Source organism: Bufo gargarizans, chromosome 2 (assembly GCF_014858855.1).
Source record: "Bufo gargarizans isolate SCDJY-AF-19 chromosome 2, ASM1485885v1, whole genome shotgun sequence".
In the NCBI taxonomy this organism is placed as follows: Eukaryota; Metazoa; Chordata; class Amphibia; order Anura; family Bufonidae; genus Bufo; species Bufo gargarizans.
Genome location: NC_058081.1, coordinates 288,174,675 through 288,201,250, shown reverse-complemented (window position 1 = coordinate 288,201,250; position 26,576 = coordinate 288,174,675). Strand labels below are relative to the sequence as shown.

General features: G+C 43.4%; 2 protein-coding genes across 5 annotated transcripts in view; one reads left to right on the top strand and one right to left on the bottom strand.

Annotated features, from left to right (window-relative positions):
* IRAK4 (interleukin 1 receptor associated kinase 4) overlaps window positions 1-20,843 on the bottom strand; it is a 31,219-nt gene extending 10,376 nt beyond the window's left edge. The window contains exons 1-8 of one of the 2 annotated variants that reach the window (XM_044280366.1): window positions 20,689-20,843; window positions 16,709-16,878; window positions 14,971-15,116; window positions 12,702-12,851; window positions 9,636-9,796; window positions 5,797-5,861; window positions 248-362; window positions 55-164 (exon numbers count right to left, since the gene is read on the bottom strand). In XM_044280366.1, the coding sequence (XP_044136301.1) occupies window positions 55-164; window positions 248-362; window positions 5,797-5,861; window positions 9,636-9,796; window positions 12,702-12,851; window positions 14,971-15,116; window positions 16,709-16,869 (908 nt within the window). In that variant the 5' untranslated portion in view covers window positions 16,870-16,878; window positions 20,689-20,843. The remainder of the gene's footprint in view (window positions 1-54; window positions 165-247; window positions 363-5,796; window positions 5,862-9,635; window positions 9,797-12,701; window positions 12,852-14,970; window positions 15,117-16,708; window positions 16,879-20,688) is intronic. The other variant, XM_044280367.1, reaches the window with a different exon arrangement.
* A 145-nt stretch (window positions 20,844-20,988) lies between these two features.
* The window catches only part of PUS7L (pseudouridine synthase 7 like), a 34,237-nt gene continuing 28,649 nt past the window's right edge, over window positions 20,989-26,576 (top strand). The window contains exons 1-4 of one of the 3 annotated variants that reach the window (XM_044280364.1): window positions 20,989-21,069; window positions 23,584-24,458; window positions 24,586-24,745; window positions 24,864-25,059. In XM_044280364.1, coding sequence (XP_044136299.1) covers window positions 23,600-24,458; window positions 24,586-24,745; window positions 24,864-25,059 — 1,215 coding nt within the window. In that variant the 5' untranslated portion in view covers window positions 20,989-21,069; window positions 23,584-23,599. Of the gene's footprint in view, window positions 21,087-23,583; window positions 24,459-24,585; window positions 24,746-24,863; window positions 25,060-26,576 lie in introns of all 3 variants that reach the window. The other 2 variants (XM_044280365.1, XM_044280363.1) reach the window with 2 other exon arrangements.

Sequence of the window (26,576 nt, the reverse complement as noted above, 5' to 3'; positions counted from 1 at the left end):
TTGCAACATAAAGCAGCACAATAAAATGCCAAAAATGCTGTGATGATCACCAACCTTTTAATGTCTCTGTGGACGTGGTTGTTTTCATGCAAATATTTGATTCCATGTGCTGTTCCCAGTACAATACTACATCTCCTACTCCAGGACAATGGATCTGTGCTATTCTAAAAGAGTTACATGCATGTCAGCTGGTCCACAACTGTATGAACATCACTTCCTTCTCACAAAGAAGATCAAAGACACTGACCACACAAGCCAGCCGGTCCAGTAAAGATCCATTGGACATAAATGTGTAGACCAGGCAGTAACTGGCACCATCATTGGAGAAGCCAAGTAGTTTTACAATGTTTTCATGGTGACATCTAAAAAGACATGAAATTAAATGAACATATTAATATTTTTAAAATTAGGGTGCGCCCTTGTCTAGCATTGGATAAATAGTCTGCATATGGAGAAGCTAGCAACTCCAGAATATACCTTTCTTACCCATGTGTTGCCTTGTTATCTTTCAGTTCATTCATTGCATTTGCTGTGTTCTTCTGTGAATACGCTGTTGGCTGACAGGCTTATTAAAGGGAACCGGTCATCAACTTTATGCTGACCTCACTAAGGACAGCGTAAAATAGTGACAGACGAGCTGATGTCAGCGATGTGTTACTCATGAGCTAAAAGTAAATGGTTGCCGAGAATCAGCATCATAATCATTGCAGACCGGGCCTTGAAAAGAGTCAAATCTATCTGAGAAGAGTCCTGGTTATACATAATCTCCTGCTCTCCTGTCCATCTGCTGATGATTGGCAGTTCTCTCCTAGAGAGAAAGGGCGAAAACTCAGTAGAAGACTGTCAGTCATCAGCAGGTGGGCAGGAGAGCAGGAATTCATGAAGAACCATGACTCTTCTCAGGTGGCCGTGACTCTTTTCCAGGCTCGGTCTGCAATGATTATGATGCTGGTTCTCGGCAACCACTTACTTTTAGCTGATGTGTGACACACTGCTGACATCAGCATTTCTGTCACTACTTTATACTGCCCTCAGTACAGTCAGCATAAAGTTGATGACAGGTTCCCTTTAAAGGCATTACTCCCATTAAAAGTATTGCTGTGCAATAAATAGGGCATTTCAAACCAAGTAGTATTGCAATACACAATGCACTAAAAGTGTTGTTCTTTTTTTACATTTTCCTCTTTGGTAGCGCCCCCTGCTGTTTATTCTTTCTTGCTTCCTTCCCCTCCCATCAATGCTAGTGTAGTGATCTCATATTGAAGCGGTCCAGATACCTGTCATTAATATCTACTTCTAAATTCACAGAAATATCTAGTTATAGCCCTCACTGGACAGTGGAGAAGGAAATTGTGAGGGCATTACATACCACATGTATCTCTTGGGCCATATGTTAGGGGCTATTTTCTATGATGGGGAGGGGGAAGGGATTAAAGGGGTATTCCCATCTTGCTTATTCATCCTCACCTGTAGCCAGCTCTGCTGTTCACTTCCTGGTTTCCTGCTTCTAAGGGTCCATTCACACGTCCGTATGTGTTTTGCAAAACACAGACACTGGCAACGTGCGTTCCGCATTTTGTGGACCGCACATCGCCGGCACTCTTATAGAAAATGCCAGCACATTCCGGCCCCATTGAAAATAAATGGGCCCGCACCTGTTGCGCAAAATTGCGGAACAGATGCGGACCCATTTTGCGAATGTGTGAATGGACCCTAAGGCTGGGCGGGCTTAGGCCATTTGAGTTAAGGCCTGCCACGCCTCTTTATGACATCACACTGAGAACTCAGTCCTTGCGTGCTCATTCGTGCCTCTCTCTCTGCACATCCCTCGCTGATGTCCGTGCTGCCGCACGCCACCGCGCATGTGCAATGATGGCTTTTTCCTGGCCGAATATAGTACAGAGCCGCGCATGCTCCGTATTCGGCCAGGAAGAAGTCACCATTGCGCATGCACGGCGGTGTGAGTGTTCAAGACAGCGATGTGTGGCCCGGCCGGGGAGGAAGACAATGTGTTCTGGCAGGCGCGGCCCACTGATGCGGCACACAAGTGGTGGCCGTATCTAGTGGTTACGAGAAGACAACAGTGGGGTAGAAGTGAATGAATTTTATCAAGATAGGTAGGGATTTGATAAAGGAACATAATTAGAAAAATGCTCACAGGCACTTAAATAACAAATAAAAATATGATCAATCAAATGAGAATATCCCTTTAACATGAGCTAACTGGTACATAAAAAGCATGGCACACTCCTAGCAAGTGCTAATGTGAAGACGGTCTTATTATAGATTGCAATGTAAGGTGCAAAAAACAGATTAGTTCCTTTTCAGTAAACTGAGATAAAGGAGAACTCCAAAAATCAAGTAGATTCAGAGCAGGTAGATCATATGCAAAGACAGTTTATTTCTTTTCAGCATAGGTAGGTACAGTCAGGTCCATATATATTGGGACACAGACACAATTCTAACATTTTGGGCTCTATACACCACCACAATGGATTTGAAATGAAACAAACAAGATGTGCTGTAACTGCAGACTGTCAGCTTTAATTTGAGGGTATTAACATCCAAATCAGGTGAACGGTGTAGGAATTACAACAGTTTGCAAATATGCCTCCCACTTGTTAAGGAAACAAAAGTAATGGGACAATTGGCTTCTCAGATGTTCCCTGGCCAGGTGTGTGTTATTCCCTCATTATCCCAATTACAATGAGCAGATAAAAGGTCCAGAGTTAATTTCAAGTGTGCTATTTGCATTTGGAATCTGTTGCTGTCAACTCTCAAGATGAGATCCAAAGAGCTGTCACTATCAGTGAAGCAAGCCATCATTAGGCTGAACCCATCAGAGAGATAGCAAAAACATTAGGCATGGCCAAAACAACTGTATGGAACATTCTTAAAAAGAAGGAACGCACCAGTGAGCTCAGCAACACCAAAGGACCCGGAAGAGCACGGAAAACAACTGTGGTGTATGACTGAAGAATTCTTTCCTTGGTGAAGAAAACACCCTTCACAACAGTTGGCCAGATCAAGAACACTCTCCAGGAGGTAGGTGTATGTGTGTCAAAGTAAACAATCAAGAGAAGACTTCACCAGAGTAAATACAGAGGGTTCACCACAAGATGTAAACCATTGGTGAGCCTCAAAAACAGGAAGGCCAGATTAGAGTTTGCCAAACGACATGTAAAAAAGCCTTCACAGTTCTGGAGCAACATCCTATGGACAGATGAGACCAAGATCAACTTGTACCAGAGTGATGGGAAGAGAAGAGTATGGAGAAGGGAAGGAACTGCTCATGATCCTAAGCGTACCACCTCATCAGTGAAGCATGGTGGTGGTAGTGCCATGGCGTGGGCATGTATGGCTGCCAATGGAACTGGTTCTCTTATTTATTGATGATATGACTGCTGACAAAAGCAGCAGGATGAATTCTGAAGTGTTTCGGGCAATATTATCTGCTCATATTCAGCCAAATGCTTCAGAACTCCTTGGATGTCGCTTCACAGTGCAGATGGACAATGACCCAAAGCATACTGCAAAAGCAACCAAAGAGTTTTTTAAGGGAAAGAAGTGGAATGTTATGCAATGGCCAAGTCAATCATCTGACCTAAATCCAATTGAGCATGTATTTCACTTGCTGAAGACAAAACTGAAGGGAAAATGCCCCAAGAACAAGCAGGAACGGAAGACAGTTGCAGTAGAGGCCTGGCAGAGCATCACCAGGGATGAAACCCAGCGTCTGGTGATGTCTATGCGTTCCAGACTTCAGGCTGCAATTGACTGCAAAGGATTTGCAACCAAGTATTAAAAAGTGAAAGTTTGATTTATGATTATTATTATGTCCCATAATGTAATTCCTACACCGTTCACCTGATTTGGATGTAAATACCCTCAAATTAAAGCTGATTTAACAGTCTGCAGGTAATGCACATCTTGTTTGTTTAATTTCAAATCCATTTTGGTGATATATAGTATAGAGCCAAAAATGTTAGAATTGTGTCGATGACCCAATATTTATGGACCCAACTGTAGGTGTAGTATCCGATTCACATAGGCTGCAACGTTTCGGTCAGAATTAACACCTTTGACAAGCTGAGTCTGTTGTAAGAGGGAGAAGATATGTGTATAGCGGTAGCGCCGCAGAAGGATGGTGAACATTGTTTTAAATCAAACATATAATATCCATGTAAATACATGTATAATGCATATTTTTTTTAATAAACTCAACAACTTGATACATTGAAAAACATTAAATAGAAATAACAGAAACAAACTGAAATATCAGAAATGGCATTTAAGGGCTTGTTCCCACCAGTGCTGTGTTTTTCGTATTTCTGTTCAGTCAGAGGAACAGAAAAACTGAAAATAACAGCTCAATTTTAATTTCTGACTTTCTGAATAGGTTATTTTCAGCATCTGTTTTGCTATGTTTGCGTCCAGTCCATCAGGTGTCTGTTATTTTGTATGGGAATAAGGGTCCATTCACACGTCCGTTGTTTCTTTCCTGATCTGTTTGTTTTTTTGCGGAACAGATCTGGACCAGTTCTGTACCCATTCATTTTCAATGGGTCCTGAAAAAAAACGGACAGCACAATGTCAGATGTTTTTTTCAGGACCCATTGAAAATGAATGGGTACAGAACTGGTCCAGATCTGTTCCGCAAAAAACTGAACAGATCAGGAAAGAAACAACGGACGTGTGAATGGGCCCTTAATGTGCAGTCTGCTGTGCTGTTTTTCCATAAAAATATAATGGTAAAATGACAAAAAGGAGCTTTTAATTTTTTTTAACACTGAAATCAATGTATAACAGAAACATAAGGCGTTCCCCATTCAATCCGTTTGTCATTCAATCCATCAGATTTGTTTTTCTGTTTCTCCTACAGAACCGAATGAAAAAGCCCTAAAAATACTGCTTTAAATAATATGCTTGTATAGGCAAGGCTCTTTCATTTAAAAGACTCGGCCAGTTTTTCTGTAGCTCACTGTGTGACAGTCACTGCCGCTGATGTGCTAAGCAACTTCCATCCATATTCTGTTTATCCAGCTCTTTTCTTTCTCGCTGCTGCAAAAAGTGGCTGAGGTGTGTGTTTCCACCGCGACTCTTATATCTGATGTCACTGTATGGTTGTGTTCCCTCCCATCCATCCAGCTTTGAGCCCTCACATCCTTTCTACTGTGCAGGCTCCACAATGAATGATCAGGACCTGCGCAGTGTAAGCATTCTTGTCTACCTCAAGTGTCCCGTCCCATGTTCTTAAAGTGTCCGGAGCATGCACATTGTGCAAGCGAAGCCCTAGTTCATCCAAGCACAGAGCGCTTGTTGAGGTGCCTGCTCAGTACAAGAAAGGACAGGAGAGTACAACGCTAAATGGTCGGGTGGGGGAGGCAACACAGTCATATAATGATGTCAGATGTAAGGGCCGTAATAACCACAGCCACTGTTTATGGGAACAGCAGCCAGGAAGAAAAGTGCTGGATGAACAGAATATGGATGGAAGTTCCTTAGCACATCACCAGCAGTGACTACCATACAGCGAGCTACAGAAAAACTTTGCAAAGTTGCCAGCCCCCTTTTAATATGCCTTGTGCTGTAATAACTTTATGTATGGTTTAGGTATACTCTAAATCTTACAATGAAAAGCACTCTGGAAGGTGATGCCATCATAATTACACAGTAGTAGTAACCATAAATTGCAAAAACAGTAACAATATACATTACTGCAAAGCTGTAATAAATAATATCACCTATATGATGTATACTGCATATAATGCAGTAGCCGCTGTTATCTACACTCACCGAGCCATTGTTTTTATTTCTTGTTCAAACTGATCTTGAAGTTCTTGCAAACTAGCATCAGCCATCTATGAAAATGAGACAATCCGAATACATAAAGTCCTTGTGATTATACTTACAAATTATACAAATGCACATAGATGATTGGTCATTTATTGATGCATATGAAAATATAGAAAAGAATTTCAAGCCTATAAACTGTTGGGGGTTTCTGGTTAACATTAGTATGATGATTAAGTTCTCCTAGGAATAATTTTTTCTCTTTTTCAATTTTTTCCCTCCCCCTTCTCTTTAATCTCTTTCACACAATGAAGGCAATAGCAACTAATTTCAGAGCAACACTGACATATATAGCTATGGGAAAGCGCATGGTTTACGGCAATAACAAACATCCTGTTTAAAAACACACTGTGCCGTCAGATGTGTTATGCTTTTGTAAAATTAAAAACCATTCCATAGATTGCTCCTTATTGCCTGCTGGTGTTTATACACAAATTATCATTATAGTAATAGAAAAAGCAGTCGATTGTTCTGAGCAAGCGCCCCAAAATTCTCCTTTTTAGGAGCAGCATTGCTGGCTTGTGTCTGTAATTGGTGTCTGCCAGAGCAACTAGACTTATCACTGGCTGAACTCACAATGGCAGGCATCAGTGCTTCTGAGCTAGCACAGAGCCTGAAGGACCAGTCAATATCCTGCTCCCTGACTGGAGACAGGCTGCCTGCAAAGCATTATGGCCTTACCTGCCTCATTTCCCTTGCATTTTAACAGTAAAATAATGATCGCACTGTTGCGCTATTCTTTGAAAGTGAATTGCCAAAAACTTCGGATTCATTTGGCAGAATAATTTTGATGATGAATCCAATTAGTTTAGAATCACTTTGCTCTTCTGTATACTGTATACTTTGCTTTCCCTCCTTGAATGTTGTACTGCATTTGATTTTCAGCACTGCACATGGCATTGCATGTGACTTGCTTTCTCCCTTCCTGTGGTCATTCCACCACACATACAGTTTTTAGAGAGTCTGTGACTAGGTGGGGCTGTACTGAGGGGAGAGATGTTATTTAGACTTGTAATGGTTGCTCTGCAAGAATACCAACCTCTTAGGGTGCGTTCACACCACCGCTGACAGGAACGGAGCTGAACAGACTCCATAAACTGTGATGGCATCCATTTAGTTTCCATTCGGGATCCTGTCTTTTTACCAGACAAAAAACGTCCTGCATGTGTTCAGTCATTTTATAGAATCTGTAACAGAGGCCTGAACGGAGCCTCCAATGCAGATGTGAACAATCCCTTAACATTATTTAGGCCTATGTATTATATATTTGAATTACTGCAAAATTCCCATTCCTCCTCGGCTAAAAACACTCCTCAAAAATGGTAAGTGGAGTATTTTTTTCCATAGTTAAGCCTCATGCACACGACCGTTGTTTGGATCCACATCCGAGCCGCCGTTTTGGCGGCTCGGATGCGGACCCATTCACTTCAATAGGGCTGCAAAAGATGGGGACAGCACTCCATGTTCTGTCTGCATCCGTGGCTCCGTTCCGCGGTCCCGCAAAAAAAAAAAATATAACATGTCCTATTCTTGTCCGCGCTCTGCGGACAAGAATAGACATTTATATTGCCGGCGCCCGTTCCATTCCGAAAATTGCGGAAGGCAACACGGAGGGCTTCTGTTTTTTGTGGATCCGCGGACCGCAAAAAACGGCACAGTCGTGTGCATGAGGCCTTACATAGTTAGGGTCCATTCACACGTCCGTTTTTTCTTTCCTGATCTGTTCCGTTTTTTCAGGAACAGATCAGGACCAGATCTGGACCCATTCATTTTCAATGGGTCCTGGAAAAAATCGGACAGCACAATGTGTGCTGTCCGTTTCCGTTGTTCCGTTCCGCATGTCCGTTTAAATATAAAACATGTCCTATTCTTGTCCTGAAAAATCGGATCCTGGTACAATACAAAGTCAATGGATCCACAAAAAACGGATGACATTCGGATGTCATTCCGTATGTCATCCGTTTTTTGCGGATTCCGTTCCTGGAAACACATAACAAATATTTTTTTTTTTTTCAATTTTTTTTCAAAGAAATCCAAACAACTTTATTTGATTATTGAAATGTATACATGCTCCCGTTTTTTGCGGATCCGCAAAAAACGGATGACATACGGAAACATTTTCAGGAACAACGGATCCGCAAAAAACGGACCGTTTTTCAGGATGAAAAAAAACAGGACGTGTGAATGGACCCTTAAGGTTGGAAAACAACAAAAGTCCAACATGTAATCCTGCTATATCGATTCACAAAACAAATCCCTGGATCAATGTCCATCCTCCTTTTAAAAAGGGGTTGGGTCAAAGGGAAAGGGTGTGTAGAACAAGATTTCTATACATTGTCATAAGCCTCAATGTTATTTGGAATTCAAACCTTTTTTGAAGCCATCTACTGTATTTGCTGTGGCCATCTCCTGCAGCAGACTATTCCAGAGATTCACAGCCCTTACTGTAAAGAATGCTTCTCGCCTCGTATGACAATCTTTTTTTCTTAAGGTGTAGGGAGTGGACCCTTATTTTTTTATGGAGTTTAACACAGAATAGCTTCTCTCGATATTTTTCGTATGGTACATTTATATATTTGTACAGGATGATCATATCCCCCCTTAGATGTCTTTTTTTCAAGACTAAACAAATTCAGTTCTTTTCATCCCTGATAACTAAAATCTTCCAGGCCCTTTATTGGTTTTGTTGCTCTCCTTTGCACTTTTTCTAACTCCCAGTCATCCTTTTTATGGACTGGTGTCCAGAACTGTACAGTGTATTCCAGGTGAATCTGTACCAATGCTTTGTATAGTGGCAATATTACATCCCTGTCTCCCAAGTCCATACCTCTTTTAATACAAGACAAAAATTCTGTTGGCCTTAGAAGCAGCTGACTGTCATTGCATGCTGTCATTTAGTCTATGATCTACTAATACACCCAGATCCTTCTCAACAAGTGACTCTCCCAGTTTTACTCCCCCTAGGACATATGCTGCATGCAGATGATTAGCGCCCCCCCCCCCCAGGCATAACTTTACATTTATCTATAGATATATTATTCCGGAAAAAATATAGTGCAATCTCTGAGTAGGTACATATTACAGGTCATACTACTATTAGCCTAATGGCACAAAAAAATGTTGTACTGTTTAGCTACTAGGAGCTCTTAAAGAGTACAGACGCATAGTTTAGTGTATTTATGAGGATGTTCTGGCCTGAGCCCTGCTGTGCAAAACAGTGGGGCAAAAATGTCACAAACATATTAAATTATTGTTCGGTTGAAACCACTGCATATAAAATATGGCATAACCAACTACTAAGGCATTGGGGGCATTTACTTTTCCACATCAATTATGTACAGTAACTGTGTTCTTTAAGGGGGTTTTCCAAGCTCCTGATATTGAAGACCTGTCCTCAAGAAAGGTTTTTAATATCCAATCAGTGGCAGTCAGAGACCCCAAATGCCCACCATCAGCTGACCCTGCAGCCTCCGGCAATGGAACTAGCACTGAAATGGAGTCACAAGCATAGCTCTGTTCAAAGTGTAGTGGCTGTTCCAGGTTACATCCCCTTCAGTGGGAGCTGAGCTGCAGTAACCCAGGATGGCCACCACACTTGGAATGGAGCTGTGCTTCCGGCTCCGTTTAAAATGCTTTTTCATTTGTGTTTGTATTTCTTTTAATTATGGTTCGCTAATCTGGTGTCATTCATTGTTTGCCTTGAGAAATTGTATTGGGTATTTGATTATTAGGATGATTTATTAATGAATTAAAAGCAATGCAAACATGAGGCTGGTACCTACAGTCGTCAGTTTTTTCACTGCCACTTTTTCACCCTTCAAGTGGCCCTGGAAAACAACTCCAAAGCCACCCTCTCCAATTTTACATCCTCCATCAGAAAGTGGTCGATCATCAAAGTCTCTTGTAATTCTCTTCAGCTGGTTAAAGGAAAAAATGCCAAAACCTGTAAAGTTACATGACAAACAAACAAACATTCAGAGGGGTCAAAAATTAAATAGTACATCATATTTTAGGTTGAATTTCCCTTTACAACAAAAATACTGTGGTACTGTTACAATAAAGAGCTTAAATGGGTCTTCTGCTGAAGGTAAACTCTTTTAAATAGTGGTCATGCAATGCCTAGAAAGGCAAATGTTCTATAACAGCATATGGAAAGAGGATATAGTAGTAAGACAACACCTACAACCCTATTAGTGCCAAGGAAGTATGTAAAAGGTATTGACTATAACGTGGCTGGAATATTAGAGAAAGCGCTTAAATATTAATATATTAAAGGGATTCTGTCACCAGATTTAGGCCTATTGCACACGGCCGTTTTTTCCCGTTTACTGCCCATTTTTTGCGTTCCGTATACGGTCCGTATACGGAACCATTCATTTTAATGGTTCCGCAAAAAAAACGGAATGTACTCCGTATGCATTCCGTTTCCGTATTTCCGTTTTTCTGTTTTAACATAGAACATGTCCTATTATTGCCCGCAAATCACGGTCCGTGGCTCCATTCAAGTCAATGGATCCGCAAAAAAAACGGAACACATACGGAAATACATCCGTATGTCTTCCGTTTCCGTTCCGTTTTTTCCTGAACCATTTATTGAAAATGTTATGGCCAGCCCAATTTTATCTATGTAATTACTGTATACTGTATATGCCATACGGAAAAACAGAACGGAAAAACGGAACAGAAACGGAAACACAACGGAAACAAAAAACGGAACAGCGGATCCATGAAAAACGGACCGCAAAACACTGAAAAAGCCATACGGTCGTGTGCAATAGGCCTGACATTAGCGATGTGCTAATGTCAGCTAAACCTAACTAGCCTATTCCTACTTTTAGGGAGGGGAAGGGGGGGGGCGTTGTTCCTGCTCCTAGAGGCCCCATTCTCCCACCTTTGTCGCCTTCCTCCAAGTCCTGATTGACAGTGCCAGGCAGCGCTCGCATCTGTCTGCCAGCCCTGTGCCCTGGTAAAATCTCGCGTAAAATCTCAGGCGCGGTGAGGGAAAGACGCTCGTACGCTGCCAGCTTCCTCACCGCGCCTGCGCCAAATACTGAACGGTGCGAGATTTCACCAGAGCACAGGGCTGGCAGACAGATGCGATCGCTGCCTGGCCTTGTCAATCAGGACTTGGAGGAAGGCGACAAAAGGTGGGAGAACGGAGCCTCTAGGAGCAGGAACAACGCCCCCCGGCTCCTAGAGGCTAATTAGCATATTATGAAAGTTAGATTTCTGGCATAACGGGGATAGATAAAAGTAGGAATAGGCTAGTTAGTTTTAGGTGACATTAGCTTATCGCTAATGTCAGCTAGCATAATAGGGTTAATTCTGGTGACAGAAACCCTTTAATGCACAAAATCTCAGTTTGATACTATGGCTAAATATTGTAGGTGCAATAGAAAGGGAACAGTACTCCTCTGAATTGGGGGGAGCAGCACTGGTTGGGATTGGGAAGCTGCAAGTAACACCAGGAATAAAGATCACATTTGCTACTGTCCTCTATCCCCATGTACGATCTCCCCTTTTCTAAAATGTTACATACATTTGATCACCCTCATACTCCTAATCCTGTGTCATCTCATAAGTTTACTGCCATCTGAATCATGGGGATTTTTTGACTCTTCAGTTCTAGTGATATTTCTGAAGATATATGGGCGAAATGTATGAACTCTGCACATTTAGAATTTTTTGTTTTAGTAGACGTTGTGCATCTCAGGCCATGCTTGGCTCAGACTTAGACCTCAGCATACATTTTTATACTCATTATAAAAGGGGTCCGGGTTCAGAGCTGAACCCGGACAAACCTCTATTTTCACCCAAGCAGTCCCCCTGACTTGAGCATTGGAGCAGTTCATGCTCCGATGCTCTCCTTTGCAATGCACTAAATCGCGCAGGGCAAATGCTCTTTTGTTTACAATAACACACTGCCGGGCGGAGGCTTCCACCCGGCAGACTGTTCGGTGACGTCACCGGCTCCGATGGGCGGGCTTTAGCGCTGCCCTATCCGTTTTACTAGCTAGAGCAGCGCTAAAGCCCGCCCATCAGTGCCGGTGACGTCACCGGGCTCCCTGAGCAGCCGGAAGAAGATGCTTCAGCGATCCTGTACGTCACCGAGTCTAAGAAAACTTCACTTCCGGCGAAGAATTTCCTATAAGAAAACGGGGCTTCAGAAACATGTGGAAAAGGTAGGACATGGATGTATGTTATATGTATGTCTGTCTTGTACTAATAGAACAAAGTCCTCAATTCTGGACAACCCGTTTAAGTGCGAGGTGGTAATTTTATAGTGCCAGGCATTCATTTTCAGAAAATGTATCGGTATAGGGGGTATGTTGATTTTTTTCTCTCTCTCAGAATTAGTTTTTTTCAAAAGCGTGAACATTGTCTCAGCAGCAAAGGGTTCAACAAGCAGGAAAAGATTCAAGTGTACAGCTAACCCTTGGGATTAAATAAGCAGAAGAATCATTGTTTGGTAGATTGGGACTCGTGTGTCCAATAATTTCACTACTGTTCCCACCTCATGGCATGGCATGGCACATACTATCTGACCGTGTTACACCTCCGGGTTCACCTAAATTTCCTGACCTTTAACTTTGCTACCACTTTTGTTCAATTTCCTTCCTTTTGTCCGCTACTGTATGCATAAAGGACAGGTAGAAAGGGAAATCGGCTGCAGAATGAGACAATACAGGGCTGTTACCATTGAGATACATAGGTCTGTATAGGAGCTGTAGAAACAAATAGAATTAGAATTTTTTGTAATTACAACCTACTGGCAGAGTTGCTTCATTTCTCATTTTAGGTGCACTGAGACAATGAAAGGAAAATGGTTTATGATATTAATGCCCTACCTGATGTCTCTTCGTCATTTTCTTCTGCTTCTGTGCTTTCAGAAACAGGGTTTCCATATTCCGTTTTGCTACTCGTCTCAAAAGTTGTCTGTGGTGCCTGCAATTCATCCATAGGAAGAGTTTGACATCGAGATCTTGTTGCTGTCTCTGCTCGCAAGACAATCAATAAAAACATCATTTTATTGCAACTGTTCACTGGCAACTGCAGCACATAATTCAAGTCTATGCAAAAAGTGAGATATAACTATACTAAAAATTATACTATAAAAAAATAAAAAAATAAAGTTATTGGACTCCAATCTCGAATCTTAAAAATTCTAAATAATAATGAGTACGGAAATGTGCAAACGTGACATAGGCAATACGAAATACCTGCACTAGAGGGCACCTATGAGCCACGCATGTTAGGCTAAAGTCACACTTCAGTTATTTGGTCAGTTACTGTGAGCCAAAACCAGGCGCGGGTCAAAAACACAGAACAGGTACAAATCCGTTCATTATACCCGATTCAGCTTTACTATTGGTTTTGGCTCACAATAACTAATGGAAATAACGGAAATGTCAACTCAGCCTAAGACAGACATATGTCCGTGTTTCTTGACCAAACTAGCAGTTCAAGTTGAAGATGTTTGGGAAGTTGAGTTTAAGTGAAGTTATGGACAAGCAGGAGAGAAATGGAGGTAGGAAGGAGGGAACAGGATAAAAGTGATAGAGATGAGCGAATTTCAGGTTATGAAATTCGTTCACGCTTTAGTTGGTGGTAAAAGGTGAATTGCGTTATGGATTCCGTTACCACGGACCATAACGCAATTCTAAGACGGAATTCATAATGGAATGTCTTTAGAGGCATTCCGTTATTCATTCCGTCATAATAGAAGTCTGTGGGCTGCAAAACGGATCCGTCCCGTTTTCGTTATGCAGGAGAGTCCTCTAAAGGCATTCTGTTATAGAATTGCGTTATGGTCCATGGTAACGGAATCCATAACGCAATTCCCCTTTTACCAGTAAATGAAGTGTGAACGAATTTCAAAATATGAAATTCGCTAATCTCTACCCGTCACCTTAGTTACACGTTTATATGCATTTAATACATATGGACTGGTATTAATATACACAAATCTAAATATATTAAAGGGGTTCTGCAGTTCTGGATAGGACATCAGCGTCTGATTAAGGGGTGCCAGCGCTTCTGCCTTCTCAAACAGCTGATAGACAGGGGTCCCGGGTGTCGGACCCCGCCAATCAGATGCTGATGTTCTACCCAGAGGATAGATCATGAGTTTAAAAGAACTGCAGAAGCCCTTTAAAGATGAAGGGAAGCCAAATAAAAACGGTCACATTTATATTAAAACAAATGATATCCCTTTCATATTAAGTAAATTCTGTTTACGCAGTAGTGTCCATGTCTGTCCACCACTCCATTCACTTCAATGGGATTCAGAGCAAGCTGTTTATGTCGGCCCCATATAGGAACAAGGAGCGGTGGACAAGCGTGTACTATGTCATGCACACTCCATATAAACAGGGGGCTTAGGGACCCTCTATTCTCTGGATCACTGGGGCTCCCTGCAGTTAGACCTCTAGAAATTATACTTGTATCAGGAGGTATCCTGTGAACAGGTGATAAATGCTATTTGGCAGTATAACCATTATAAGAACATTACACCCTATCAGTGTTCAGCTTAGGGTACTTTTACACTAGCGTTTTTGTTTTCCGGTATGGAGTTCCATCACATGGGCTCAAAACCGGAAAAAAACTGATCAGTTTTATCCTAATGCATTCTGAATGGAGAGCAATCCGTTCGGGATGCATCAGTTCAGTCCCTCTTATGTTTTTTTGGCCGGAGAAAATACTACAGCATGCTGCACTTTTCTCTCCGGCCAAAAATCCTGAACACTTATCGGGGTGCCGGATCCGGCATTAATTTCTATTGAAATGCATTATTGACGGATCCGGCCCCAAGTGTCCCGGCAAAACGGATCTGGTTTTGCGGTCTGCGCATACGCAGACCTTTAAAAATGAGAAGAAAAAATAAATACCAGATCCGTTTTCCAGATGACAACGGGAAAGACGGATCCGGTATTGCAATGCATTTGTGAGAATCCGAATCAGTCTCACAAATGCATCCGTTTGCGTCCGGTTTGCTGTACCCGGAAGGCAGTTCCGGCGACAGAACTACCTGCTGGAATCCACTGCCGCAAGTGTAAAAGTACCCTTAGTAAAATATGTTGACACTAAGCAAAGAATAATAAGGATTATAATAATTACCACATGGAAAAAGGGAAGCTGCCGTCAAGAATTCATTCCTCCGCAGAAGGTCACCGAGATCTTGCACCGTGCAGTTTGTTGTCCCCCAGTCATAAAGCAACTCATGTGTAGGGCTTTTACCCTTCTGAATAACCCCTTCAAAGCGCCTTTAAAATAAATGAAATTCTAATCAACTGTATACATTGATGTAAATACTATGAATACAGTAATCCACACAAATATACTATGGCAACATACAGACTGATACTCCCAAAATACTATATATTCAGTATTCCATTAAAGGGGTTGTCCGGATTGAGGAAGAAACTGGACAACACTCGGGGTGTGCCTGAAATAAAAAATAGACCATTACTAAGGCCCCTTTCAGACAAGCGAGTTCCACATATTGGACTCACAGTGTGAGTATGCGGCAGCTCCTGTCCTGACCTCACAGTACTGAGAGGGTCGTTTAGCATTATATTGATTTATGATGCTCTGTAACCCTTACAGTTCTGGAATGTATTGGATAACACTGAGATAATGCTGTAAGGGCTACATAGCATCATAAATCAATACAATGCTATGCGCCCCGTCAGTGCTGAGAGGTCAGGCCGGGAGCTGCCGCATACTCACGCTGCAAGTCCAGTGTGTGGAACCTGCTTGTCTGAAAGGGGCCGAATGCCTCATTCACACGTCTGTCTATGACCACACGTTCCATATTTCATCCATGACATTGTCTATGACCTCTCCAGATTTGAGTCGTGGTTTTATGATTTCTTTAGTCCAAGTGTCATCCATGTTTCATGGACACTGCTAGCCTGAAAATTAGTTTTCAGAGCATCGATCCATGAAAACCACGGTCTAAGGCCTCATGCACACGACTGTTGTTGTGGTCCGCATCAGAGCCGCATTTTTTGCGGCTCGAGTGCGGACCTATCCACTTCAATGGGGCCGCAAAAGAGAACATGTCATATTCTTGTCTGTTTTGCGGACAAGAATAGGCATTTCTGCAATGGGCCGCCTGTTCCGTTCTGTAAATTGCGGAAGGCACACGGGCGGCTTCTGTTTTTTTTTTTTTTGTTTTTTTTTTGCGGACCGCAAAAAACGGCACGGTTGTGTGCATGAGGCCTAACACGGATGATGCATGAACAAAACAAACTAGCTGCCATGGTGTAATCACAGACCCACGGTAAACCACTGATGTGTGAATAAACACATTAAAGTGCAGCTGAAGACATCTGTGTTGGTCCCATGTTCATATGTGCCCGCATTGCTGAGAAAAATGATGTTTCAATATATGCAAATGAGCCGCTAGGAGCAATGGGGGTGTTGCCTTTACACCTAGAAGCTCAGCTCCTTCTCCACTTTGATTGACAGGGCCAGGCAGTGAAAACATCATCACACCTGACCCTGTCAAAGTGCAACCAATAAGAACCTTAACCTCTTCCATGAGAGAGCATGACCATGTGTGACCAGCAGCGCTCAGCTCAGTAGATGGCCAGGAACATTGCTATACATTTTGATCACCAGATGGCACCATGCTATGTAAGTAAATGTAATTTCTTTTTATTGGATTGTCGAATATGAAAAATCAGTGGTAGGACAATTCCTTGGAGTACGGTAACTCCTATAAGAGATATAGTAGTGCCCATTTTAGTTTCAATCCAGAAACAACAGCAATTTTTATTTTTTTTACATTTTGACAACTCAAGGTCGTATATTTACTGGTGGCTAAAAGGAAAATATAAAGGACTTATACCTTATATGAAACTGTGTATAACGAGACTCTCCTGAAGATTTCTTTATGTCAACAGCCAGTCTTTTCCATCCTTCTTGGGGATCAAGAAAATCAGCCAACTGACGGAGAAGTCCAGGGCTGAGGTTACGGACATAAGTGGATGGTGATATAGTCTTACTCATGTTCACGTCCTGTGAGAAGAATAAACAGTGTTCTACTTGGTCATGTAGTAATAATAATGAAGAGGGCCCTACTCTCAAGAGGAAAAAGTGCTTGCTGTGTATAGTGGTTCTGCCATGTAAATAGGTCTCACATAAGGCCTCATTAAGGCCATTGTTTTGGTCCGCATCCGAACCGCAGTTTTTGCGGCTTGGATGCAGATCCATTCACTTAAATGGGGCCGCAAAAGTTGCTCCGTTCCGTGGCCCCGTTTTGCGGACAGGAATAGGCAGTTATATCAATGGCTGTCCGTGCCGTTCCGCAAATTGTCGAACGCACACGGACGCCATCCGTGTTTTGCGGATCCGCAATTTGCACACAACAGTCGTGTGCATGTAGCCTAAAGCTGTATGAGCCACTCACCAGATATGAAGTGCATTACTGTGCAAGGAGTTTGGGGTACAGTGTTGAATGAAGCCATTGGGTTTTAAGGAGTAGTATTAATAGAAGGACAAGTACCAACTGATGAGAAGTTATAGGCCACTGTAAAAAGATGGGTTTTTAGGAATAAGATAATAACTAAAGCCACAAGGTATTTGTATCATGAGCGATATACGGTGTACATATAATTGTTCTAATAGTGTTCAGCACAGCATGCTCCCATAGACGAGAGGCTGTGTGGGGGGAGCAGCTTCAAAGTGAAAGTAAAAATCCCAGCATGCATCACAGCAAGCATCTTCAGAGGAGTGGTCACATGACATCCCTGGCCAAAAAAAACATGTTTTTTCTGTGTCACCATTTTCTGAAGGCCATATTGTTTTAATTTTTGGGGGGATTGTATTATGTAGTTGTTCATTGTTTTTCAGGATGAGGTGACTGTTTGATTGGTACTGTTTTGGGGGGCATACGACTTTTTTTTATCACTTTTAATACCTTTTTTGGGACGTGAGATGGGGAAAAAAAATTTGATGCCGTTCACGGTGCGGGAAAGTAACCTGATCCTTTTATAGATCAGGTAGTTATGGACGCAATGATTCCAAACATGTGTAGTGTATTTTATTTTTTAAATTTTTAATCAATTATAAATGTGTGGCTATAAGAAGAAATCTGAGTTTGTTTTTACATTTTTTTTACATTTTTTTTTACCCAGACCCACTTGCTTCTTGAAGATCCAGTGGGTCTGATGGTTTACAATACAGTGCAGTACACTGCATAGTGTACTGCAGTGCATTGTCACTCACAGTAAGCCTTAGGCAGGAGCCTGATCATCTATACAAAGGCAAGCCGGATGCCTGTGAAGGGGGATCAGCAGTGCAGCCGCCTGGCCATCCTGAAATTAGGGGGGGGCACAATGGGAGCTGGAGCCCACGGGAAGGGGGGGGATATTATATATACACACACATTTTAGAAGGTTCTGATCCCCACAGTCACAGATTCAGCCGGCATTTTACAGGTGCACCATAGAATCTGTTATCACATACTGCATTACAGTGTGGTACTCCGGCTGCTCTTCTGAGGACAAGAAGACCCTCAAGCGCATCATCAGAATGGCTGGCAGAATCACTGGTACTCAGTTACCATCACTGGATGACATCTTCACTGCTCGCTGCAGCAACAGGGCAAAAATAATCTGCAGGGATCCAACTCAACCCGGCCACAGCCTTTTCACTCCCCTACCCTCTGGTAGGCGTCTTAGAGCCCTACATGCCCGCACCACTAGGCTGAAGAACAGCTTTTACCCCAAAGCAATCAGTCTCCTAAATGCTCAGAGATTATTGCCCCTTCCTAGGATAGAAACTACCACAGACTGAAAGTGACTGCTGCATTCATGACCCCATGATGACCTCTTGTCTGCAGTGGTGTCTGAATCAGTGATATATACACAAGCACTTACTATACTGTATATATGCTGTGAACTGTGAATAGTAATGCCTTCTAGTGCAATGTTTTGTTTTTTTAGTGTAATGCTTTAGTTTAAATGTCAGTTCTTGTTCCTCTGTCCATGGCATCTAGGATTGCTCCAAACAACATTTCATTGTATTGTACAGTGACAATAAAGGCATCTTATCTTATCATTAGGATCGTGTGATTGGCTAGTCTGTACAGACTAGCCAATCAGAGCGATCGCTGGGAGGCAGACTGGACATGCGCTGCTCTTAGGCAGATTAAGAAAAGCAGCGCATGTACAGTTACAATAAAGGCATGGAGCTTTCTCTAAAGATCCTCCATGTAGCGTTCAGCCATGGACGAACTGGCTGCACGGCAGAGCGGGGCTCAGGGGCCGTGGCTTACTATAAAAAGATTACATATTTGCTAATATCCAAATGGCTATTCAAGTGCAAGAAGAAAAAAAAAGTTGTCCCAGGGACTGCACATGCTGTGAAAAAATAAAAGAACTTCTACTCATCTCACCGATCCCCAGCCACGTTCCTACTGCACCCCTCTTCCTGATACTAGCTTGAAATGGCAGTAAATGCTGCTGGGGTAATTGCTGGCTGCAGCACTGACCCACCTCAGCCAGTGATTGAATCTATCACAATTCAGGTGGAAATATCCCTTTTTGGGCATCCAAAAGATTGCGTGGTATGCCACTGTGAAGGGGGAACATCTGGGCATAACTACTGTGAAGGGGGCACATCTGGGCATAACTACTGTGAAGGGGGCACATCTGGGCATAACTACTGTGAAGGGGGGCACATCTGGGCATAACTACTGTGAAGGGGCGGTGTGGGCATAACTACTGTGAAGGGGCGGTGTGGGCATAACTACTGTGAAGGGGCGGTGTGGGCATAACTACTGTAAAGGGGCGGTGTGGGCATAACTACTGTAAAGGGGCGGTGTGGGCATAACTACTGTAAAGGGGCGGTGTGGGCATAACTACTGTAAAGGGGCGGTGTGGGCATAACTACTGTAAAGGGGCCCAATGTAGGCATTACTACAGTGAGGGATATCATTGTGAAGAGGCATATGTGAGCAATACTACTGTGAAGGGGGCACAATGTTGGCATAACTACTGTGAGTGGTACAATATGGGCATAACTACTGTGAGGGGCACAATGTGGGCATAACTAAAGTGAAGGGGGCACAGTGTGGTTATTACTCCTGTGTGCTGGCACTAAGGGGGCATAATTACTATGTGGGGGTATTAAGGGGACCAGGTGTGTATAGTTATGCTTTGGGTGCAGTTAGGGTCTATTCACACATCCGCAAGTGTTGCGGATCCACAAAACACGGACACATGGCCGGCACTTTAAATAGAAAGGCCTTTTCTTGTCCGTGTCTGCCACAAGAATAGGACATGTTCTATTTTTTGAGGAACGGAAGTGCGGATGCGGACAGCACAACGTTGCGGAACGGATCCGGACACATTTTACAGATGTGTGAATGGACCCTTAGAGGTGTGGTCTAGCGTGAAAAAAATTGCACCGTTTCTGCCGCACATATTTTCCCTCTTTGCAATTTTCTAAAATTTGGAGGCATGTGGTATGTAGTGTTGTGCCAACTTGTGGTTTCGACGTACAAAGTTTGCGTTATTTAAGAATTCCGTTATGGATTCCGCCACCACGGACCATAACTTATGGAATCCATAACGGAATTCTTAGATAACCCAAACTTGAAAGCACAAGTTCACCCAGCACTAGTGGTACGTAGGATTTCTTGGGCTGTTGACTTCAGTGACATGTAGCACAAAAAAGCAACTTAAAAACTAAGATAAAGAAAAACCCCTGAGATTGGCATGGGGCATTGCACCCCTGCACCGCCTTGTTCCCCAAACCAGCACATATCAAGCTGCTGCCATGCACTGCCACTCTCCCTGAGCAGCTACTGGCAATGCCACTCACCAGCTGAGGTCCTGCCACCCGCACCGATCACGGATACAGGGATGTGAGAGCAGGAGATTTCCGCATCCTCTCCGCTTTCACAATACTGGAAACTCCAGCAGAGGGCACCCCTTCAGTGCTGCACCCAGCAGCTCTGGCCACACATGTCACGTGGTACATACAGGCCGTGTCCCGGGCCGCAGTCACACCAGAACATGGTCCAGGACATGCGGCCACAGATACGGACGGGCAAAAGCTTTACACACAGCTATGTTACTATGTCCTGCACTGGCCGTGTGCCTTTAAGGGGCTACGGGTGACGTTTACCATCCGGTTGCTGTGATTGGTTATTGAATCAAAACTGGGCGTGGTCAGCGGACAGGAAACTGAGGAGCGCTGAGGGTTCGTATCGCACTCAGGTTAGGTACAGTCATGTGTGGACTACAAGTCACAGCATGCATCGCGTCTAGGGAGCCACGTGACAAATATTGTAACGCAATAAACTTTATTGAGTAGCGTGTGAATTGCACGGGTGGTTGTAGCGTCCAGCGCTGTGCAGTTCCTTCTAATGCTCCATGCTGTTTACCACATGATGCACATGAGCAGGTTACTGCAGTAGCACAGGCTGCAGAGATAATTTCAGGTTGGCCACCATAATACTGTACACTAAGTGTATGGTATTCCATATGGAGCCATAGAGGTGAGGGGAATGCTAGGCTCTATTCAGACTGCCGCGTCTTTTCTGCCCAGTTACCTCCAGCTAAATGCACATGTGCAGTACGTTTCTGGCATAGGAACAGAAAGGCGGAGACTGGCAGTGCCCAATGGATACCATTCACTATAATGGGGTCCAGCGTGAATACAGGCTCTTTAACAAAGCTCCGCTGCAGCAGTATTTAATAATATATATTTTCATGAATCTGTGACGGAGGCTGCTGCCGATGTGAACCTAGCCCTGTGTACCTAGAAGGCGTCTGACACATCTGTGAAACTGCCCCACAGGCCTCTAGAACACCACTTTGGCCTTCTGGCGGCATTTGCACCAGACTGCTATTCTATGCAGCGTTATCTGGTAAAAAAGGATGCCACATGGTAAAAGTCAGGATTCCGAGACGATTGTGTCAGGGTGCGTCCAGTGAAGCTAGCACCATTTCGTAAGCAAGTTCCGTCAGTTTTGTCTGCATTGGCGCTCAGTGTTTCAGTTTTTTCAGCGCGAGTGTAATCATTTTTTATGCGTTTTTCACACGAGTGAAATAAAAATGGAGGACGTACAAACAACATCTCCTCGCAACCTTCAGTGAAAAATGCATTGCATCCGGATTAGGCTACATGCACACAACCGCTGTGTGTTTTGCGGTCTGCAAAACACGGATGGCGTCCATGTGCGTTCCGCGGAACGGCATGGACAGCCATTTATATAATTGCCTATTCTTGACCGTAAAGTGGACAAGAATAGGACATGTTATATTTTTTTTGCGCACCATGGAACAGAGCAACGGATGCGGACAGCACACGGAGTGCTGTCCGCATCTTTTGCGGCCCCATTGAAGTGAATGGGTCCGCATCCGAGCTGCGAAAACTGCGGCTCGGATGCGGACCAAAACAACAGTCGTGTGCATGAGGCCTTACAATGCGGTTTTCACTGAAGCCCCATCCACTTCTATAGGGCATGGGCTGCATGAAAAACGCAGCATATAGAACATGCTCCGATTCTCACACAACGCAGAACTGATGCATGATAAAAACGCTTATGTACACAGACCCATTGGAATGAATGGGTCAGGATTCAGTGCGGGTGCTACACGTTCACTTCACGCATCTCACCCGCGTGGAAAACTCGCTCGTGTGATATGGGTCTAAAGAACTGTGGGGGGAATTTATCCAGCGCTGCACTCCAGAATTCTGGCAGAAATGGCTTTTAGTGTTGAGCAAATCAAGCTTCGGATCTGAAGTAGATTCGCTCCAGACTTCGTTTGAATGCTGTACGGAGACCCGTCTCCATACAGTATTCGAATGTATGGGCTCCGGCAAGGGAAATTTGTTATTTCCAAAATCTCGTGGGATTTGATTTTTCAACATTAAAACCATTTTAAAACATGGATCCAAAGACGGCTTCGGTACCGAGGTTTGGATTTAAAGTTTAAAAATTGATGGCTGAGCCATTGTTCTGTCCTGGTAGCATGAAAGGTGACTACACTTGTTTCTACAAGGGATGTAGCGTGGCCACCTGTTACTAGGAGCTGTACTTGACTGTTTCCATTGGCCCTATAGACATTGAAATAAGCTTCAGGGCACATGTGTGACCACTGCTCCATGCACAATTCACCACCACAGTGAGGAGAAATGGGAGCCCCATTGTAAGGGCCCTATTACACTGCCCGATGTTTGGGCAGGACAATCGCCGATGAATGATCAACACATCCATCTGTGCTCATTTGTATCGGCACCGCGAGTTATAAAGGCCGATGCACAGTGAATGTGGGAGGATCCTGATGAAAGATGCAAATCGGCCGGAAAGAAGCTGCACGGTCAATTATCAGGAACAAATGTTACTATGAACGCTTGTTCCGAATCTCGTTGTCCTTAATATGGCTTTAAAGGGGTTGTCCAGGCTTTTAATATTGATGACCTATCCTCAGGATAGGTCATCAATATCAGATCGGTGGGGGTCCAACACCTGGCAACTCCACCGATCAGCTTTATGAGGAGACAGGGCGCGCAGTGCGCAGGTGCCGTCTCCCTTCTCTCTTCCTGTCCGCTACTATTGTGTTTTTGTTATACAGGCTTCATTTGGAGTGTGACTAACTCTTTTCAGACACTTATGGCAATGAGGACGTTACAACTCATTTAGTGCGTGAGGTATATATATTGCTATTTATAGTAATTATTCCATGTTAACTTTTTTTCTGTTTTTAGACTGTTCATTAATAAAATGGAAGAAAAACCTATAGATCTTGGCTCTCTTTCTTATATAAATGATCACATTGGCTTTTATGGAACCATTAAAAATTCTCCAGATGACTTTGTTGTAACAGAGATTGATGTCAATGGGCAGCTGGTTACAAAAGTCTACAAAGAAGTAAATGAAGAATTACAAACACAACAGAGTAATGACCGAAACATCAAAAAGCCGAAACTATGCCCAAGCGCCGTTGAGATTAAAGACACCCTTGATGGAGATATATGTGAGGCTTTGGTTGCGAAGTCTGATCATGTTTTTGAGGACCAAGATGTTCCCGAATGTGAGGAAGACCAGTATAATGTGCTTAATACTTTGTTGTGTCTGGATGTTGTGGAATCCCTAACTAACTTTGCATGTTCAGTAAGATCTACCTTTGACTCTAAAGTAACCGGAGGTGAGCAACGTGAACTATCTTTGGGCCTTTTTCCAGCCAAAAATTCTAGAGCCAGTCTCCACAGTGCTGTGCGACAGACATTCCCATTCCTCCTCACTTTTACCAGGAGCACAGAGCTTCTCGTTAAACCAAATCTGGATTACCAAGAGCTTTCCTTGCTGACATCTGAAGAGGAAGCAGATAAATTCTTTACATTTTTAGATGCAAAAGTAGAAAACTCAAGGTTTACATTTCAACCAGATGTCTGTAAAGAACACAGGACATCTGTACACCATTTCATCAGTAAGAAATTCGGGAAACTGGTAGAAACCAAATCCTTTTCCGAGAAATGCACTGATGGACAGCAGAAAGTGTGCATAACTGTTAGATTCAGGGAGAGAAAAGGCTCATCTGGAAAAAGACAGAGATCAGAGGAAACCCCTGACATATTTACAGGTAGGAATTACTGCGCCGCTTGTCATTAGGCCTGATTTTCATCAGTCAGGGTCACTGCTCCATTGATCACTCTGGTAGATTTATTTGATAATTTTCTAATGCAAGAAATATTTTGTCTTTGTTCTAGCTTTTACCCTCGAGAAAAAGAACCTGGAAACTCTGGAAGCTATTGGTTACCTGGCTTCTGCACTTGGTGTCCTCCCTTCAGACTTTAGCTATGCTGGTATTAAAGATAAGAAAGCCATTACATACCAGTCTGTGGTTGTGAAGAAAGTGACTCCAGAGAGGTGCAATAGTTATCTTCTGAGATGATTTGGATTATATAATATCTAATCAATATAATGATTTTCACCAACATGACCTATAACGTACAGCTTCTAGATCTTCATCTGTATTTTTCTTTAGGTTACGTGAAGCTGAAGGACTACTGGAAAAAAAGGGACTGAAGATATATAACATACATCCTACTAACCAGCACTTACATCTTGGTCAGTTAAGTGGAAACCATTTCAGCCTTGTTGTGAGAGATGTAAGATGTCATACTGGTGATCCATCAGAAGACCTTGAGAGGAGAGTTTATGAGGCAGCACATAAGATCAAGGTACTTTTGGCGCCAGCAGAACGACAAGATCATCTGATTAGTGTCTGATCGTTCATCAGGTGATCGACATCAGCTTTTATACAGGCCAATTATTGGGAAGGAGGCGTTCATACAAACCCTCATCCCTGATAAAATCGACCTAAATATCCATACATGTAAAAAGGGCTATCCGCCCTCAGGACATTGACTTCATGACTATGTCATGTGGCCTGGGTGCAGCTCAGCCTCCTTCACTTCAATGGGACTGAGCTGTGCCCAGGCCACATGACCTATAGTCGCAATGTCCCTGGCCTACGGGAAGCAGCGAGAAGGCCGCGCTGCTACTGCGAGCACCGCTGCCTTTTCAAAAAGCTAATCGGCGGGGGTCCCAGGTGTCGGACCCCAGCCGATCAGATGCTGATGACCTATCCAAAGGATAGATCAGCAGTTAGAAAAAGGCGGATAACCCCTTTACGTCTAGTCCAATGTCCTCCTTGTCCACTGTAGACTTTTACATTGTAGTCTGCTTTTGTTATGTATATTAAACTGTTCAGTTTTCAAAATCCTAAAACAAATATAACTAATGTGGAGATCTTAGATTAGGAGACAAGATGAGGAAAGAACATACGATAATATTATTGATATTCACACCGGCTGGGAAAACATGTATTGCTTTAAATGCACACGTTTTGCTTCTATAGCAGAGTGTATGTGTAGGTTAACTTCCTCATATCAGACACGTGAAGTACTGTATGTAAAAACTGAACACCAGTTTGGCGAAAGGAACTGTTTAGGTCTAATACGTTGTCCATCAACTGTCAGGGTGAGACTGCTCCAGGGAAAATTCTAGAAATGTTAACCTCTTGCCGACCACCCATTGACTATTTGTATCCGGGTGATCGGCACATATCTCTGCATGGACATTTTAAAATGTGCTTGCAGAGACCACAGCTGCACGCTAATTGTGTAGCTGGAGGTGTGGGAAGCCCACTTTCAATGACATCAGGGCTCCCCATAGAGAAGGCAGGGATTGTTTTTTCTGCATCAATCTATACAGAGCGCTTAACCTCTTCCTGACATAGGTGTACATGTACAACACATGTTGGGTCTTTAACCACCTCCCGACCGCCTAACGCGCCAATGCGTCCGGGAGGTGGTTGATTTGTTCCTCCTGGACGCATCGGCGCGTCATCTCGCGATACCCGAGATTTCCTGTGAACGTGCGCACGCAGGCGCGCGCGCTCACAGGAACAGAAGGTAAGCGAGTGGATCTCCAGCCTGCCAGCGGCGATCGCTCGCTGGCAGGCTGGAGATGTGATTTTTTTTAACCCCTAAAGGTATATTAGACGCTGTTTTGATAACAGCGTCTAATATACCTACTACCTGGTCCTCTGGTGGTCCCTTTTGTTAGGATCGACCACCAGAGGACACAGGTAGGTCAGTGAAGTCGCACCAAACACTACACTACACCCCCCCCCCCCCCCGTCACTTATTAACCCCTTATAAACCCCTGATCACCCCATATAAACTCCCTGATC